This window comes from Narcine bancroftii, chromosome 3 (assembly GCF_036971445.1).
Source record: "Narcine bancroftii isolate sNarBan1 chromosome 3, sNarBan1.hap1, whole genome shotgun sequence".
In the NCBI taxonomy this organism is placed as follows: Eukaryota; Metazoa; Chordata; class Chondrichthyes; order Torpediniformes; family Narcinidae; genus Narcine; species Narcine bancroftii.
Window position 1 is genome coordinate 350,002,503 of NC_091471.1, and position 17,086 is coordinate 350,019,588.

At 39.3% G+C, this 17,086-nt stretch overlaps 1 protein-coding gene across 1 annotated transcript in view; it reads right to left on the reverse strand.

Moving 5' to 3' along the window:
- Positions 1–742: 742 nt before the first annotated feature.
- The window catches only part of arhgdia (Rho GDP dissociation inhibitor (GDI) alpha), a 49,780-nt gene continuing 33,436 nt past the window's right edge, over positions 743–17,086 (reverse strand). The window contains exons 3-6 of the mRNA XM_069929712.1: positions 12,896–12,976; positions 11,180–11,256; positions 4,637–4,700; positions 743–2,182 (exon numbers count right to left, since the gene is read on the reverse strand). Coding sequence (XP_069785813.1) covers positions 1,983–2,182; positions 4,637–4,700; positions 11,180–11,256; positions 12,896–12,976 — 422 coding nt within the window. The 3' untranslated portion in view covers positions 743–1,982. The remainder of the gene's footprint in view (positions 2,183–4,636; positions 4,701–11,179; positions 11,257–12,895; positions 12,977–17,086) is intronic.

The window sequence follows — 17,086 nt, forward strand, 5'->3', positions numbered from 1 at the left end:
AAATCATGTGAACTCCATTGAGTGGCAGACAATTAATATGAAACGGTAAACCTCATTGATATTAAAGGCCCATTTAAGTCATTTATAAATTTATTTTGCTTTTGTGTTAGGTTATGTTCCTTTGTCAGATTCCTTGAGCAACCGGGAACTAAAACTGAGATACATGTAGTTAGAGAGAGAGAGTTGGTGGAAACAAATGACATATACTGGGTGGCACGATCAGCGTAGTTGGATAACGCAATGCCAGCGACCTGGCACTTTCTGTAAGGAGTTTACACATTCTCCCTGTGTCTGTGTGGGTTTCCTCTGGGTGCTCCAGTTTCATCCTACCCTTCAAGAGGTTGTAGGTCACCTAATTGGGTGGCACGGGCTCATGGGCAAAAAGGGCCCATTACCGTGCTGTACGAATGTCTAAATATGCCATTCAATAACCAACAAGCCTGAGCAACCACTGACAGAGACCCTGTAACATCATATTATTTTGCAGCCTCGAGCCTCAACTCTTGGATCTTTGCATGCTCTCAGTTTGTCTTTTTATAAACTCCTTCGTCTACTGCTCCAGAAGGGATGGCATTATCGTCCGAACCTCGAGCCACTCTTCCATCCAAAATACTCCACTTACTGCCTCCATACCAAGCAGTCCTCCCATCACAGTGTTAAATCTTATTTGATAAATTATTATTTTTTTAATAGAAAAGGCACCATACAAGTGCAAATATTTGCTGACAAAGACAAACAAGTGTTTTAGTCTGAATATTTTATTGTACTTGCTGTGAAAATGGTGGTATTGTTCTTTCACCTGTTAATGTCCAGTCTACACAGGAGTCAGAAAAGAATATTAAAAACAAATCCATTGCTGTAAAAGGAGAACTATGGCAAGACAAACAGGTAAAATCACTTTTGGTCCCATTTCTAACCATGATGGCTACCGATGATGTATGCTGGCTGCTCAGAACATTGTTTCTTAAATATATCATGTTCAAAAAATTGGAATGAGCTGGACAATGGAGCACAGAATCCAGGGGTGAAATACTGAGGCAGATTGATGTGCGGCACAAAACACAAAGAGGCATAACATTATGCAGGCCCTCTCTCTCACCAACATGGGACAAGTTTAAAAAAAAGCATTTTAAACCACATTTAACCAGCACCATCTACTGTTGAAAACATGTTTAGGCAGCTCCATTTTGCAGTAACTACATGCAGTGCAGGATCCCCACCATTTCATTCCACAACATGCCAACCGACAGCTCAAAACAGTTCCTCAATTGTACGCTTTCAATGCTCAATTTTGTACAAGTACTTTTTTTTTAAAAACAGGAGTACATTCATTCACAGATGTCATCACTGATTAGACAAGCTTTATTATGGATATACTCCCACAAGTCTCCAGACAGAAAAAATGGGTTCTAAATCAATGCTGGTATAAAAAACTTAGAAATTTGATCATGATTTTTTTTGATTTTTCCCATAAACAACTTTAGCGTACATAAGGCAACATGGTTACACAGAATAAAAATAACAGGATTTATTAAATCTGAGAAAGCACTGCCTCTAAAGCTTTATATTATATTCTTCCACCTAATTTAAACATTATGATCACACTGGTTTCCAAATTTAGTGCTGCCTCAATGAAACACACGTGGTCATGAAGCCAGGCCCGATTTACATGTCACTTTCTCTTTTGAAAAATAAATTGCAGCCCCCTCTCTTTACCCACCCCCAACACAAAAGGCAGCTGTTGGTGGAACAAAAAGGGAAAGAATTAAAATGAGATTGGAGAATGAAACACGCAGCCATGCATCTGACCTGTGCCTTACCAAAAAAAAGGGTTGAGGGTTGATTTATTTTGACAATGATCTCACTGTGCAGTATAAATCTAATACAATTTTTTTTTCAAAAAAGCTAACTTTGGTACAGGAAGTGTATTTTTTTAAATTTTTTCCTCTCTATTGGATGGATTACCGCTGGCCTTGCATTGATTAATCTTTCCATTCCTTCTTGATGTTGAGCTGCCATTCCCAGAGAAGGTGGTGGTGTTTGTCATCATCAGTGAAAAGGGATTTGACCAAATATTTGCCCCGAGCAATCATGCCTTTGGGTGCTTCCTCCTGTGGTGTTAAGAACTCGTATTCAGTGACACGTGGCCCGTAGCTCCCCACCATGTATTCAGATGTATCAACTGTTCAAAATGCAGGAGAAAAAGCCATGTTTTAGTAATCTCTCCATTATACTTCAGATCACATGATCTACAAACAATTTACTTCTGATAGTCAACTCCAAATTTATTTATTTTAACTTACTGACACAGATCCAGCCCATGAGCCCAGTACAGCCCAGTCCATCTATTGACAGCTCCGTACAAGTTTTAATTGGCCTGTTAAAGGAGCCATTGGTGGTTTATTTTAAAATCCTCCAATCATGGGGTCTGCACCCGAGATGGTGGCGCCTGTGTTCAGCAGCAGCCTTGAGGGGTTGCAGATTCTGGGGAAAACAGAGGACTGGTGCAGGGCAACAGAAAACAGGGAGACCACCCCTCCATTGGAAGAGAAGTAGCCAACCCATGGGATGGTGACCACGGTGGCAGACAAGCGAGGGGCTCAGAGGCAGAAGAGCACACGAGCAATTGTGGAACTATGGCAAGACAAACAGAGGAACCCAAGTAGGCTGTGGACTGCTGGTGACTGCAGTCAAAGGACTCACACCAGGCTGAAGACTGCTGGAGACTGGCTGAAGGAGTACCACGTATTGAAACCAAGATGTGAGAGGGTGCTGAAGGCTTCCTGATCGTGGTGCAGTTTTTGATCTGGAGCTCAGGATGCTGATAATTTGGACTGAAAGCTACAAAGGGGGAGCACTGGAGGTGAACCCACAGTCACTCAGTGACTCTGGGGGGGGGGGGGGGGGGACTCTCTTTTGCTTTTCTTTCTCTGACTGTAAGGGGCACCAGGCAATTTCTGCTGATTGCAAATCTTTGCCTGCCTTATGGCAGACTGAAGTCAAATTTGTGTAATATTACACCTGTTTTTATTACATGACAATAAAGGAATCTTGAATATGACCAATTAACCCCCTCCCCCCCACACAGCTCAACTAGCGGCGAATTAGAACCCAGGTCGCTAGCCCTGTTTTAGCCCTGTGCTAACTACCAAACAATCAGTACCATCTAATATCCAAACACTAGAAAAATTTAAAACCGATGATTCCTTCTACACGCCAAACATCATGCTCCACTTCCCCCACCATCTGGAACATGAGTGGGACATTTGACACATTATACCCTACTACTTGCCCATTAGATTCTGGCTGTCCTGTATCGCATCCAGAAATCCAACTTAATCCTCACTGAAAACATTGATTTTCTCAACACGCCCAACTTCATTGCTTCTTGGGACAAAAAAAATTCCAGATTCATACAACCTTGTGTGTGACAATGCACTTTTTAATCATCTTGCCAGCAACAAGGGTTACACATACAATCATTCTAGCCACCTAGCCCTTGAATATTTCAACCCTACCAATAAAGTCATCCTAGTCCAGAGGTATACTCTACTCACCCAATTATACTATGCCAAATTGGAACTTTGTTTTGTGGTGTTCAGCTAATTGAAGACTTTGCAGAGAAACTGTCAGACCATGTTAATTTAGGGTTCAACTGAACCTGTGCTTAATCCTTTTGGAATTTCATCCAACAACCAGCAAGGGACAAGCAAGTATTTCCGTTGACAATGATACAGCCTTCATGGTTTCAGAGCATCATGAAGAAAACACTCCTTTTCTATCTTGGTCAGCTCCTCGCACCTTCCCGATTTCTCTCGGTTTTGTTTGAGAGAATTACTTCTGATGATCCCTTCCTCTTTATTAAAGCTTTTGCAGTTTTAATAAAATATATTTATTGCTGGTTTACTCTAATTCTACCTCCTCTACCCCTCTCCATTTCAGACACTTAATTCCTTTCTGGAAGCCAAGGTTAAATCAGGTTGTACATATTTAATCCAGTGATATTGGGACCTGGCCATTGCTAGATCACAGAAAATGCCGGAAAACAGAAATTGATCCCTTAGGGGACCCCTATGTAAACATTACAGCTCTAGTGATAGGGACAAAAGCTAACTTGCATCTGTGTTTGGGAGGGTTGGCACCAGTCCAGAATATTCCAATTATGCACAACTTCCCACTGTGCACTGACTAAACAGGGTTTACCTCATGCAAAATCCTTATTAAAATAAAATATACCGAGAATGTTGTTCCCCCATAAGTGCTCAGTGGTATTTGCAGAATTAATATACATTTCAGATTCAGTGCTTACATTTGTGCCAAATATTTCAAAATTTATCCCTCAAGAGGCTTGACACAAATTTCATTACCCACTTATAATCTAATTAACTGTGACCACAATTCAAGTCGGAGCAATATTAACAAACTTTAAAATCATCAATGATCATTTTATCTGAACCATCATACAAAATCTGAAATAAAAACAGGAACCATCTGATCCAATCAGCAGAATCAAGAGGAGGAAAAGGTTTCCATCTGGAAACAAAATGTGAAACTTCAAAGTTTGCACCACATAATACAAGTTGAGATTTTAAATATAAATTAAGACTGTACACAATTTGTGCTCAGTTATACTTACTTTTTATACCTTTTCTTGATGTTGTCTGAACATATTTCAGCCCAGAAACTATTTCTTTGTTAACCTAGAGAAATATAGTTGAGTGGCCTTAATTAGTGATACACTTGCATAAAATCACAAAGTTCTCAGAATAAACCTTTGAATTTTTTGGAATATTTTATTTATGATTTTCCAAACTTAAACCGTTATCGACATTATCAGTGTCATTGACTCCAATTTACAATTATCAATTTTATACAGTTTTCTGCGGAGTTCAAGCTCTTTTCATCACCCTCCCTCCCCAGCTCCCACATTTAACACTTAACCAACCACAGTAACACACAACATTCAAGACACTCACAACAAAGGTACAAGACATATATCAGGGTTTTATGGGTTTGTCACGACACGGTAGCCAGTGCTCAGGCTGTTTTCTTCTCTTGACTTTTCCTAGTTGGGATGGAAACTACCCGCCCCCCACCAATTGAGGGAAAGACGGGGAAGGTAGGGTGATGAGGCACGATGGTCCACACTATCATCATGCTCAATGGAATTTAAGTATGGTTGTTAAATTTTCAAAAATGTGTTATACTTTTTTCTTATGTTGCAAGTAATTTTCTCCAGGGGAACACAGCCTTGCATTTTTGCGTTCCAGTGAGTAATGCTCAGGCAGGAGTTGGATTTCCAGGTAGCTGCTATTCACTTCCTAGCTACAGCCAATGCAATCATTACGATTTGGATTTGAAATTTAGACAGGTTCATTGCAAGTCTTATATCCATTATGTTTCCTAACAGGAATTCTTTACCTATAATTTTTTTTAGGACTTGGCCTAGTTCCACCCAGAAGGGTCTCACTTTGGTGCATGTCCAGGTTGCATGCACAAAGGTTCCTGTCTCAATCCAACATCGAAAGCATTGGTCTGACAATTCTGGTTTAGATCTGTTCAATTTTTACAGCATCAGGTACCAGCTGGTGTAGAAAGTTGTATTGTATCAGCCTGTAGCTTGCATTAATGATTGTAGTCTTGCTGGTCAGACACGTCGGACCATCAGTACTCATCAATTGTTATTCCAAGATCCGATTTCTACCTCTGCCTTGATTTATGAAGGCCTGGTTTAGGTCTTCTGCTTAGAGCAAGAAATATATTGCCAAGGTGAACTTCCATGTGTTCTCCCTTCGAATTATGGCCTCTATGTCACTGTATGTTGGTAGGGCGATAGTTAGACCTAATTTGTCCTGCAGGAAAGATCTTATCTGAAGGTAGCAATAAAACATCTTATTTAATAAATCATACTTATGTTGTTCAAACGACATTAGTTGCCCGCTTATAACAGTCCTCTATGCACTTGATGCCATTATGAGACCAGGTGTCTAAGATCTTGTTACTCACCGTCAATGTTATTAATCTATTTGGAGTCAGGGGTGTTTTAATCCCTAGATATTGGTTAATTTTATTCCAAGATAGTTTGTTTTAGTACAAGGCTGTCTGTTTTCCAGATAACAATTTAGCATTCCATTTATAAATAAAGTCGTCTGCTACCTTGTCGCCTAGTCCGTGCAGATCAATTTGTGCCCAGGATGGTACACTTACCCCTTCAAAGAGTGAGGTGGTGTATCTCGACTGGACTGCCCAATAGTAGTTCTTAAGTCTGGCATTCGTAATCCGCACAGACCGTAATCCCAGGTCAATTTTTCCATAAAGACTCTGGCTATTTTTCCATTCCATAAAAATGTTCTTATTTGTTAGAGCAAATTTTGGAAGAATGCCTGGGGAAATGCCACGGGCAGTGTCTGGAAGAGGTACTGAAGTCTCGGCAACACATTCATTTTAACACAGTTGACCCTGCCCACTAAAGTTTGAGCAGGGACGTCCATCTATTTAAGACCTCCCCAATTCTCCCAAGGGGATATAATTTATAGTTATTGTCTATTCTGACTCCTAGATATTTAATCCCATTTTGTGACCACTTTAAATAACTGTTTTCTTAGTATTGACTATCCCCTTAGTAAGTGGCATAATTTCGCTCTTGTCCAAATTAACCTTGTAGTCAAGAAATATCCCTATAGTCCTCCAAGGTAGAGCGCAGCTCAGACAAAGAGTTTGCTGGATCTGTCAGATATATCAGTACATCATCGGCAAATAAATTGATTTTTATGTTCTTCCTGACCTACTCTAAAATCCTTGATGTCTGGATCCTGGTGAATGGGTTTGGCCAGTGGCTCTATGGCTAATACGAACAGGGCTAGAGATAGCTGGCACCCGTGTCACCAACTTGATCTCATCAGTGGGAAAGCAGGAGGAATTTGTCTGTTTATCACAACTTTAGCCTTGGGTGCATGGTACAGCAGCCTTATCCAATTTATAAAAGTTGGCTCTAACCCTAACATTTCCAGCACTTTGAATAAGAAATCCTACTCCAATTTGTCAAATGCCTTTTCTGCAGCCAAACCTCTCTCATTTCAGGTTTGCACCAGATGCATTATACTCAACAGTCTGCCAATGTTATCTGCTGCCTGTCTTTTTTGCACAAAGCCCACTTGGTCTTTATTTATTAGTTTCAGCAAATATTTCACCAATCTATTTACCAGGACTTTGGCCTGTATCTTATAGTCTATGTTTATAAGAAGTTATTGGATCTTTGCCTTTTTTAAGGATTGTTGTATTGATTGCTGTCGAGAAAGATTCCGGGAGGGTATGGGTCTCTATTGCCTGGTCTATCACCTCCATATAGAGAGGCATCAATAAATCCTTATAAAACTCAGGTGGAAACCCATCCTCCCCTGGAGACTTATTAGTCTGAAGTGAATTCAATGCTTTCCCTATCTCTTCTTCTGTAACAGGAAGATCTAGGCTTTCCTGTTCTTCTGGGTCTAAATTTGGTAACTCTAATTTAGACAGGAACTCACTGGCTTTATTGGACCTCCCTGTCAATTCTGATTTATATAAATCCTTAGAATTCCCTGAAGGTCTCATAATGTCTTTTGATTATGGGTGATCCTGCCATTCCTAGTTTGTACCGAATTGATCGTCCTTGAGGAACTTTGGCTGTGTGGATTTAGAAATGGCTTGCCTTTAGAAAACAGAGCAGAAGTGGATGGAAAGTATGCTTCCTGGAAGTCAGTGATTGGTGGAGTTCCACATGGATCTGTTCTGGGACCCCTGCTCTTTTTGATTTTTATAAATAACCTCGACAAAGATGTAGAGGGATGGGTCAATAGGTTTGCAGAGGATACTAAGGTTACGACAGGATCCAGAGTTGGGCGGTAACTTAATAGAGGTCTACAGGATTATGAGAGGCCACCACCTTCCCCCCCCTCCCCCCAAATGTGGGAATAGCAAGCACTAGAGGACATCTGTACAAAGCAAAGGGAGAAAGGTTTAAGGGGCAAGTTGTTGTCGGTTGCCCCCCCACCGAGTGCCTGGAATGCACTGCTGGGCTGCTGGTGGAAATTGGAACAATAGGGGCATTTAAGAGACAGGCATATGGATGAATGAAAAATGGAGGGTTATGAAGGAGGGAGGGTTCAGATTTTCTTTGGGTAGGCCTAGCTAGGTTGGTACAACCTACAGTAATTACTGTAAGATGATTAATCAGGAAAACATAAAGGGCTAGGAAACTAAAGAACTGACTGGGGACTTCAGGAAGGGGAAACCAGGAGAACACAAACCAGTCCTCATCAAGGGGTCAGGAGAGAAGAGGGTAGGAAACCTCAAATTCCTGTGTGGCAACATCTCTGAAGGTCATATCAATGCAACTATAAAGGCACACAGGCAGCTATATTTCATTAGGAGTTTGAGGAAATTCACCAAAGAATCTAAAAAGACACTTGAAAATTGCTACAGGTGTAGAGAGCATTCTGTTGGGTTGCATCACTGTCTGGTATGGAGGTACCAATGCACAGGATCAGGCTACAGAGTTATAAGCATGGCCAGCGCCATCATGGTCATTAGTGTTCTTTCCATTAAGGTCATCTTTAAGAGCCGATGCCTCAAGGACCCTCACTACCCAGGCCTGCCCTTTTCTCACTGCTACCATAAGGAAGGAGGTACAGGAGCCTGAAGACACACTCAATGTTACAAAAGCAGCTTCTTCCACTCTGCCATGAGATTTCTGAACAGACAATAACTTCGCTTCTTCTCCCGCACTAGTTAGTTATTTAATTTTTTTTTTTAAAAAGGTGTCTCAAACCAGGGCCTGTCATGGTGAAGTAAGCACCGCAGTGATGAGCAACCCCACCTGGTGGAAATTAAGAGTTTAGAATCAGAAACATGTTAATTGTCATGAACGTGCCTTGTGAAATTTGTTCTGAATTTGATTCATTTAGTGAGAGTGGGAGGTGGAAGGCTAAACGACATCACTAGATAAGTTAAACCTGGAGGTCACAGCAGCATAGATTAGGTCTTCAGTTGATGAGTAGAGGTAAAAAGGGGCAATGTTATGGCAGAGGAAGTAAATGGATTTGGTCAGATACAGCACAATGTGATTGGTTGCAGTGTTATTATCCTGTAATAAAGGCAAAATGTTAGAAACACTCAGCAGGCCAGGCAGCATCTGTGGAAAGAGAAAGAGTATGTTTCAGATTGAAGACCCTTCACCAGAACAGTTCTGATGAAAAGTCTTCAATACGAAATGTTAACCTTTTCTCTTTCCATGTGTGTCTCCACCATTTTTTGCTTGCATTTTCTCATCTCCGGCACCAAAGGCTTTATAATTTTTATGATCACATTATACCCATTGACTCACCGTCAGGGGACAGGTGTCATCTCAGTCTCAAATCTGCCCCTCTTCAAAGTGTTCACCTTTTAGAACCTGCTGTTTTAGCTGCAGACTCATTAAGGTATTGATATCCAGCAAGCAAGTCAGGCCTGAGCTTACTACAACAGTTGGCAGCAATAAATGAAACCGCACAGAATAGGTATCAAAAGTAAAATACCAAAGTCTGCAGACACTGTGGTTGAAGCAAAAACACAATAAGAAACTTAGCAGGTCAAACAATGTACTTTATGTAGCAAAGATAACTAATTGACATTTTGGACTTGAGCCCTTCATCAAGGTATGAGCAAAATGTAGGGAGGCACTGAGTTATGTACAGGAAAATTATCAATAAGGAGAAAAGAGATTTCCAAGGATGTTGCTCATTTAAGGAATCTTACTTGTGCACTTTAATGATTTTCTTTTTTATTCTCCAGTATTGCAGTTTGTTTATATTCATTTTGTTTACAGTTTTTTATTTCTTTACATGTATTCGCTGTGTAGTTTTATTTTTACATAACCAATGAGTGGTAATTCTGCCGTGCCCGCAGGAAAAAGAATCTCTGTGTTGTATGTGATGACATGCCTGTTCTCTGACAATGAATCTGAACTTGAGGAATTGTGTTACAGGGAAAGGTTAAACAGATTAGGACTTCATTCCCTGGAGTGTAGAAAAATGAGAGATTTGATATAGCTATAACTTATTATAAGGGGTAGAGATAGAGTAAATGCAAGCAGATTTATTTTCCATGGAGGTTAGGTGAAATATAAACCAGAGGGTTTTCCATGGGTTAAGGGTGATAGGGGAAAGGTTTAGGGGCAACTTCTTCATACAGAAAGTAGTGGGAGCGTGGAATGAGCTGCCAGCTGAAGTGGGGACTGCAGGCTCAATTTGCACACTTAAGACACATTTGGATAGGTACATGGAAGGGAGGGGTGTGGAAGGCTATGGAGTGGGTTCAGAACTAGGCAGAATAATAGTTTTACACTGACGAGAAGGGCCGAAGGGCCCGTTTTCTGTACCCAGGCGCCTGCCTAGATTTTGTTCATACCTTGATGAAGGGCTCATCCCCAAAACATTGGTTGTGCATCTTTCTCTCTGCTACATAAAGTACACTGTTTAACCAGTGGAGTTCCTCCAGCATTTTGATTTTACTTTAATGGAACAGGTATCCATGGCTGCTGCTACCAGGTCCACATAATGTACACTTTTGTTCTACCTTAGTTTACATGGGTGTGACTGGTAGATATTAAGATATCAATCTAGCAGTTAGATTAAATTTATTTCTGCTAACTTCCTAATTTTCCCCTGTGGATTACTATAATTTTTTGCAACTCGTCTGATTCTTCCCCACCCCCCACCCCCCCATACACAAAAGGGATACTAATAGAATGCCTACAATTAGAATAGGGCAATACTGTTAGCTTCGAGGTGTGCACAACACTATTACCAGCACCAGCCACGTGAGTTTGAATCCGCACGCTGCCTATGAGGAGTTTGTACATTCTCTCTATGTCCGAGTGGGTTTCCACTGGGGGCTCTGGTTTCCTCCCACCCTTCAAAATGCACGGGGGTTGTAGGTTAATGGGCCAGAAGGGGAAGTAGTACCACAAATGTGACAATGTGTCAAAGTGGTTTACAGCATCCAGCTGAACCAAAGAGGTATTTGTGTAAAGGCATGTACCGTTGTGGTTTTCCCGTACCATTCAGAGGAGTGAACTAACAGGAGGCAATGGGGAAACAGTCTTGGATAGAAAATTTTAAACTACAAAGATTTCAGTAACATAGTTCTAAGTTCAGAAACAAACCTTGAAGCAAATTTTAATCCTGTATTCAACACCCTCTTTCAGTGTAAAAGGATTACTTTTCAAGTTATCAAGGTTACCTGAAAATAAAGACAATTGGTCAAATACAAACCAAATAGAATTTTGGAACTCCACTATACCTGTGTTCTACATTAGTTTGAACAATCATATAAACATGTTGAACTCAGTGATTTTAGATGCACTGAAAAATTCAAAAGCTATCCAATAACAGACACCAAGCAGTACTTTTGGAAATAGTTCAAATTCACTGTAAGTCCAATTGGAAAATAGAGGCAGGTCTGCTGCAGCCCAAAAAAACCTCCTCATACCGCACGTGTCCCAGCGTGACACAGAAGGGAACTTTCCACTAGGAGCCCAACTCCCTCTGAGATCCAGGGAGGAAGGTACCACTGATGGCACGACAGGAAGATGCTTCCATTGCCATGCTGATCTTTAAAGTGGAACGTGATGTGCACTGGAAGAGGACTTGGATTAATTTCCAAAGGTGGACAAGACCTACATGGATTCTGTATAAGGTCTTTGATGGTAGGGAACAGAAAATTGACCTGGGTGCTGCCTGGATTAGAGGGCATTAGCCATAAGGAGAGTATGGACAAACTTTGGCTGTTTCTTCTTGACTGTGGGATGCCAAGAGCTGATGGAATCATAAAATTATTTGAGACATAGGTAGGACATAGGGGTAAAAAAAGTCAAATGCTAAAGAAAATACACTTAAGGCGGGGGGAAATTTTAAAGGAAATGTGCTTTTAAAAAGATAGAATGGGAGATTTCTAGAACAGATTACCTGGGGTAGAGGTGGGAGAAGATACAACAGAAATATATAAGAGGGTTTTAGATAAATTTATTAATATGCAGGGATGAAAGAATACAGATCAAGAGTTTACTTTGGGATTGTGTTCAGCATAGACATCATGGGCTCCCTAGTTCCTCTGATGCTTTGTTGTATGATTACACCATCAATACACCGTTGGTGAATGAGGAAATGACAATCTACGGTACTTAAACTTATTGAGCTTAAGCATACATTGAACCAAACTTCGAACTTGGAGTTTGAGACTCGCATGGAATTTAGTAAGAAGTTGTTCCTTTTATTGCTATGCAGGCTGCCAGAACCAGCTAAAGTGAACTGTGACAAGAAGCAACCTTCTGCTTTTGACTTTGTATTCGTGGCATCAAACATTCACTGCCCGAGGCATCAATTTTGAAGGGCAATTAATTTTGCTGAGGCAACTCAAGAATGCAAGACAATTTAGATCAAGCATCAATGAAGAAAACTGGTAGATTAATAAATAGGGACATTTAAAGGAAATATTAGGAAATTGCATAATTGAAAGGAAAAATGGGCTAATGTAATCAGATGAAGAAGATTCAGAAGTTTTGCTGGGCTGCACATTCAACAGGCCAACTTGGAACCTGTAAACAAGCTAACAGTGATAATGCATTCCCGTGTAGGCAAGATTCAGAGAAAATCATGTTATACCAATTTCCCAACATTTCCAGGTCAAAGCACAAGGAAGATACTCAAGTCCAAGAAGCAAGCAATCCTAATGTTAAAAGATTATCAAGGTTGATGCGAGAAACTTGAACTTCAAAAACCAGAAACTGGCGGGATAAAAACAAATGGTCTGAACAACTATTTCAAATAAAACTGCATAAACATTACATTTAGACGCTATGAAGGTGAGGAGTTTTACTCACCTGTTAAATCCAGGACTAAGGGATCTGGTGCAGCTGCACACAGTGTTAAACTGGTCACCTGAACATTTGGAATATTAGGGTCTGTAAGGAAAGAGAACACATGCTATAAGAACACTGCTTTCCCAGTGTGGTGCCTCAATGCAATAGTAAATTGAAAACATCAAGTAAAGACTAATTGAGATTTAAATACTATTATCTCTGTGCATTTGTTTCACTCTAAAGGGGTGCATTCTCAATGGAATTGGAATTTGTACTTTGTTGTTTCACATTCAACAACATTCAAAAGCATTTCAACCTTGGGATCTGCCTGTCCTGTAATGTGCAAGATTCTAATTCACCCAAATCAAATATCAGACCGGCATAATATTTCAAAAAAGAGTAGGCAGAAAAACAATTACTTAAACATTATCAAAAAGATCAACAAAGAATGGGCATGGATTACTGCTATGAGAATAGAGCCATCAAATTTGCCCACAATTGTACTACAAGAATGCTTAACTTGCATCTCCATTAAAACCTTTAATGCTTAACTTGCATCTCCATTAAAACCTTTAAATACATGATTGTTAAGAGTTGAATATTTTGTGAATTAGTTAAGAAACCTGGTACATCTTTGTTCACCTCCCAACTCTGCTCTGAAGCCATCAGGTTGAAAAAAAATAGTATACTGTGGATAATTTGTAATTTTAAAATGACTGAAGAAATACAAATTAATGATATGATGCTGAATGGAGCATCTGAATGATGTTTATCAATGCCTTTAAAAAAAAAAAATCACATCTTAGCTATATGTTGGAATTTCAATGATCCAAAATATATAGTTTGTGAATTTGTATTCTTAATTTATTTATTCAAAAGAAAATTTTCCAGCTGATGAATAATTTCTAAAATATGCAACTTGGGTTTTAAATTTGTCATTTTTTTTTTAACCTTGCACAGAACTTTAATGACTTTCTACAAAGCTCACAACTAGGAGCCATTTTGAAATGACTGTCAATGCAGTTGGAAATAAATACGCTTTATTAAAAATGAAAGACAGGTTATATTGGCCATTATCACAGAGTAGATTCTTATTAACTCTATGTCTTACCTACACCACGAACCGCGATTTAATTTTGCATTGAATTCCAAAATAATCAAATGAGAATCGTAAATCAGAACAACATTGTTTGGGGGGAGGGTCAACATCATGCTCATGTTTGCAATCTACATCCAACAGGATTTTTCACAATATTGAAAGCACTATATAAAATCCAGATATTCACATTTTTATGATTCCTTGCTCAAAACAACTGTTGGAAGGGCCAAGGCCAATGGAGCACAGTTCCAAGAATAACATCATGCTTGGTATGCACATCACCCAGATGTACAACTTTGGGCATTTCTCCAAATTAGTAATGTCAGAGGTAACACAACCCCAAGCTCCCTCACTATTCCAACTGCCCTTTTGCTTCTGCATCCTGAGTGACTGCAATAGCCTCAGTAGAAATTATTCCATACCTATTGTCAGTGTTTCAAATCTTGATAATGGCGTTTTAGGTCCAATAAGCAAACACAAATCAAGAAAATCACATCTCCCTCTTGCATAGGCATTTTGTTAACAAATTTGCACAATTTACCAGTCAAAAGTCAGTGTTCTCCCTTTACACCTACAAAAAAAAAGTAAATCAAAGAGAGATCACACTCTCTTTTAACCTTGCTGTACATTGCATTTGCTACACAGAATGGGCCATGGTATCACCCAGTAAATGAACTTCAAATTTTATATCGATCTCCACACTCATTTGAAGTTAAGCCATTGAAAAATACAAGCAAAGAGTTTAAAGTAACTTGTAGCTTTATTATCACCTTTAACGGAGGAGTAAAGTCTCCCAGGCAGTGCATAGGCACTTTAAATAAAAGCTCCACGTACTGACAATTATCTGGCCAGGCAGAGGAGAGATTGGTAAGTAATCCTTCTGTCAGCCCTGCTTGGTGATCAGACAGATAGGTTGATTTATGCACATTAAAAGCAGCTGCCACATGTTGAAATTTTCCTGAAAAAATTGCTTACTTCCAGTAAAAGGTGCTGTAACTTTCGTTTCCACTGTTCCAGAGAAACAAGTTTGTAAATTAATGGAAATTAAAATACTGCAGATACCAGAAATAAGAAAAAAAAACCTAGAAAATATGAAAAAAACTCAGGCCAAGAAGTATCTGTGGAACGAGAAAAGTTAAAGTTTCAGCGTGAAGCTGCATCATTAAACTTGAAAGAGATAAAACCACATTAGATACAAGTGGCAACGATCCGCTCCGTAAATGGTTATATGGTTATATGGGCACAAGGCAGGATAGATAGGACAAAGGATCATAGGTTCTGGCAACAAGATGTGAATAATAGACTGATGGTGGTAGTTAGTAAGCAATAATACAGTCATAAACTTTGCAAAATGCAAACTCAAGCGATATGGTCAGCAAATTAAGGCCATCCTAATGCAAGCAGGAAAAAATGAACCAGTGTCACAAATATTTCAGTCAAAGAAAAAAAGTGCCACTTCTGATGTAGACCAAGAAATCGAGTTATCAAAGATGAAGAATCTGATAGAGCCCACATTAATTCTACATTATATGCTGTCAAGTCTATAGTCTCCTGCATTGTTACACAGAAATCAAGGAAAGTTCGAAGATCAGCGCAGCACATTCCAGCTAGTAGCCTTCCAAATTTAATTAATTTGTTTTCTGCATCAGAACTGACCTTTCCCCCTCCAAGTGGGAATATTGACATGGTGAATTACTGCAATACTGTTGGGCAGCCCTGTATTACACACACCTTTGACTGTATGATAACTGCTGCAATCAACTCTGATCAACCTGATCCTGCTACAGAAACAGTAAAAGTCCTAAAGTCCAGTCTGCTCGGGGATTGGGTCAATCCAGATTTTCCAGATTCTCGGCCAGTACTTTTAAAATGCAAATTTAAAGACGAATAAAGAGACAAACAGGTCAATATTGATAGTTTATTCATCAGCAAATACAGTATGCCTCATTTATCAAAATGTGTGGTTATCAAAAATGTAAACAAATTTTTTCACTTCCAAAAAATGTGTAATGCTTGAAATTATGTTTAAAAATGGACAGTAAAAGAAAAATATAGTATAAACATGAATTTCTTTGTTATATGATTACTTTTGCTAAAATGGTCACTTGGTACCTCTGTGCATCTGTGGCGCTTATGCATGCATGCACATACACAGAAGTCTGCCAATTTAAAGTTTGAAAGTCTAGATTTATGACATCTGGATTTTTGGAGTTTTACTGTATTCCCTTCGATTTATTCATCGTCTCCCAACTATGCTGCAACTTCAAACAATCTTGATTCTCTTCCTTCCCTCACCCTAACCCTCCCACCCCCAAGTTCTAACAAAGGATCTTTTCTTGAAACACTGACTCTCTTTCACAGATGCTGTCAGACTTGCTGAGTCTTTCACACATTTCTGTTCTTTCAACTGAGTAAATTGACTGTATACTTTACAAATCTGTTTCCATCTTTGGTTTTACCACAATGACCAAAAGCTTGGTCAAAGAGGGAGAATTTAACTGACAATTTTAAAATGGGGCAGATGAAAGTTTAAATTGAGAATGCTCGATCCTGGGGCTAGGTAGCCAAAGAACAGAAATGTCCATATTTATTGTAGGAGATCAGATATGGTGGACATATAGGGCTGGGTATGCTCCCCAGAAACATAAAGCAAGGTTATAAATAAGGATGGACAAGACCATAAAAGGGAATAGGAAAGATTGTATGAGAATTTAAAATCTATTGAGCGATATTGTCAATGTAGTTCAACAGGAGCAGTGGTAATGGGAGGTGTTCAGATATGGGCAGAATTCTAGATAAAGTATGCACACAAGTTCGATCATATTTCAAAGTGTATCACATTCCAACTATTCTCTTAACAGACCAGAGACTTCTTTAAAACCAAATAATTATTCAGTCTTTATTGGACAGACTATCTGAAGATCAGTTTTTAAATGGTTTATGGCATATCTCATCACACTCAATCCTGTATTAAAAATAATGCATAAACACATTTGTCACACTAACTAGAAAACCTGTCTTCAACGTTAAAAGGCAATTCCTTTCCGGAAAATTGAAGTAATTTTGTATGTAATACTGTAAATGATATCAACTCAAATCACATTTCAACTGAA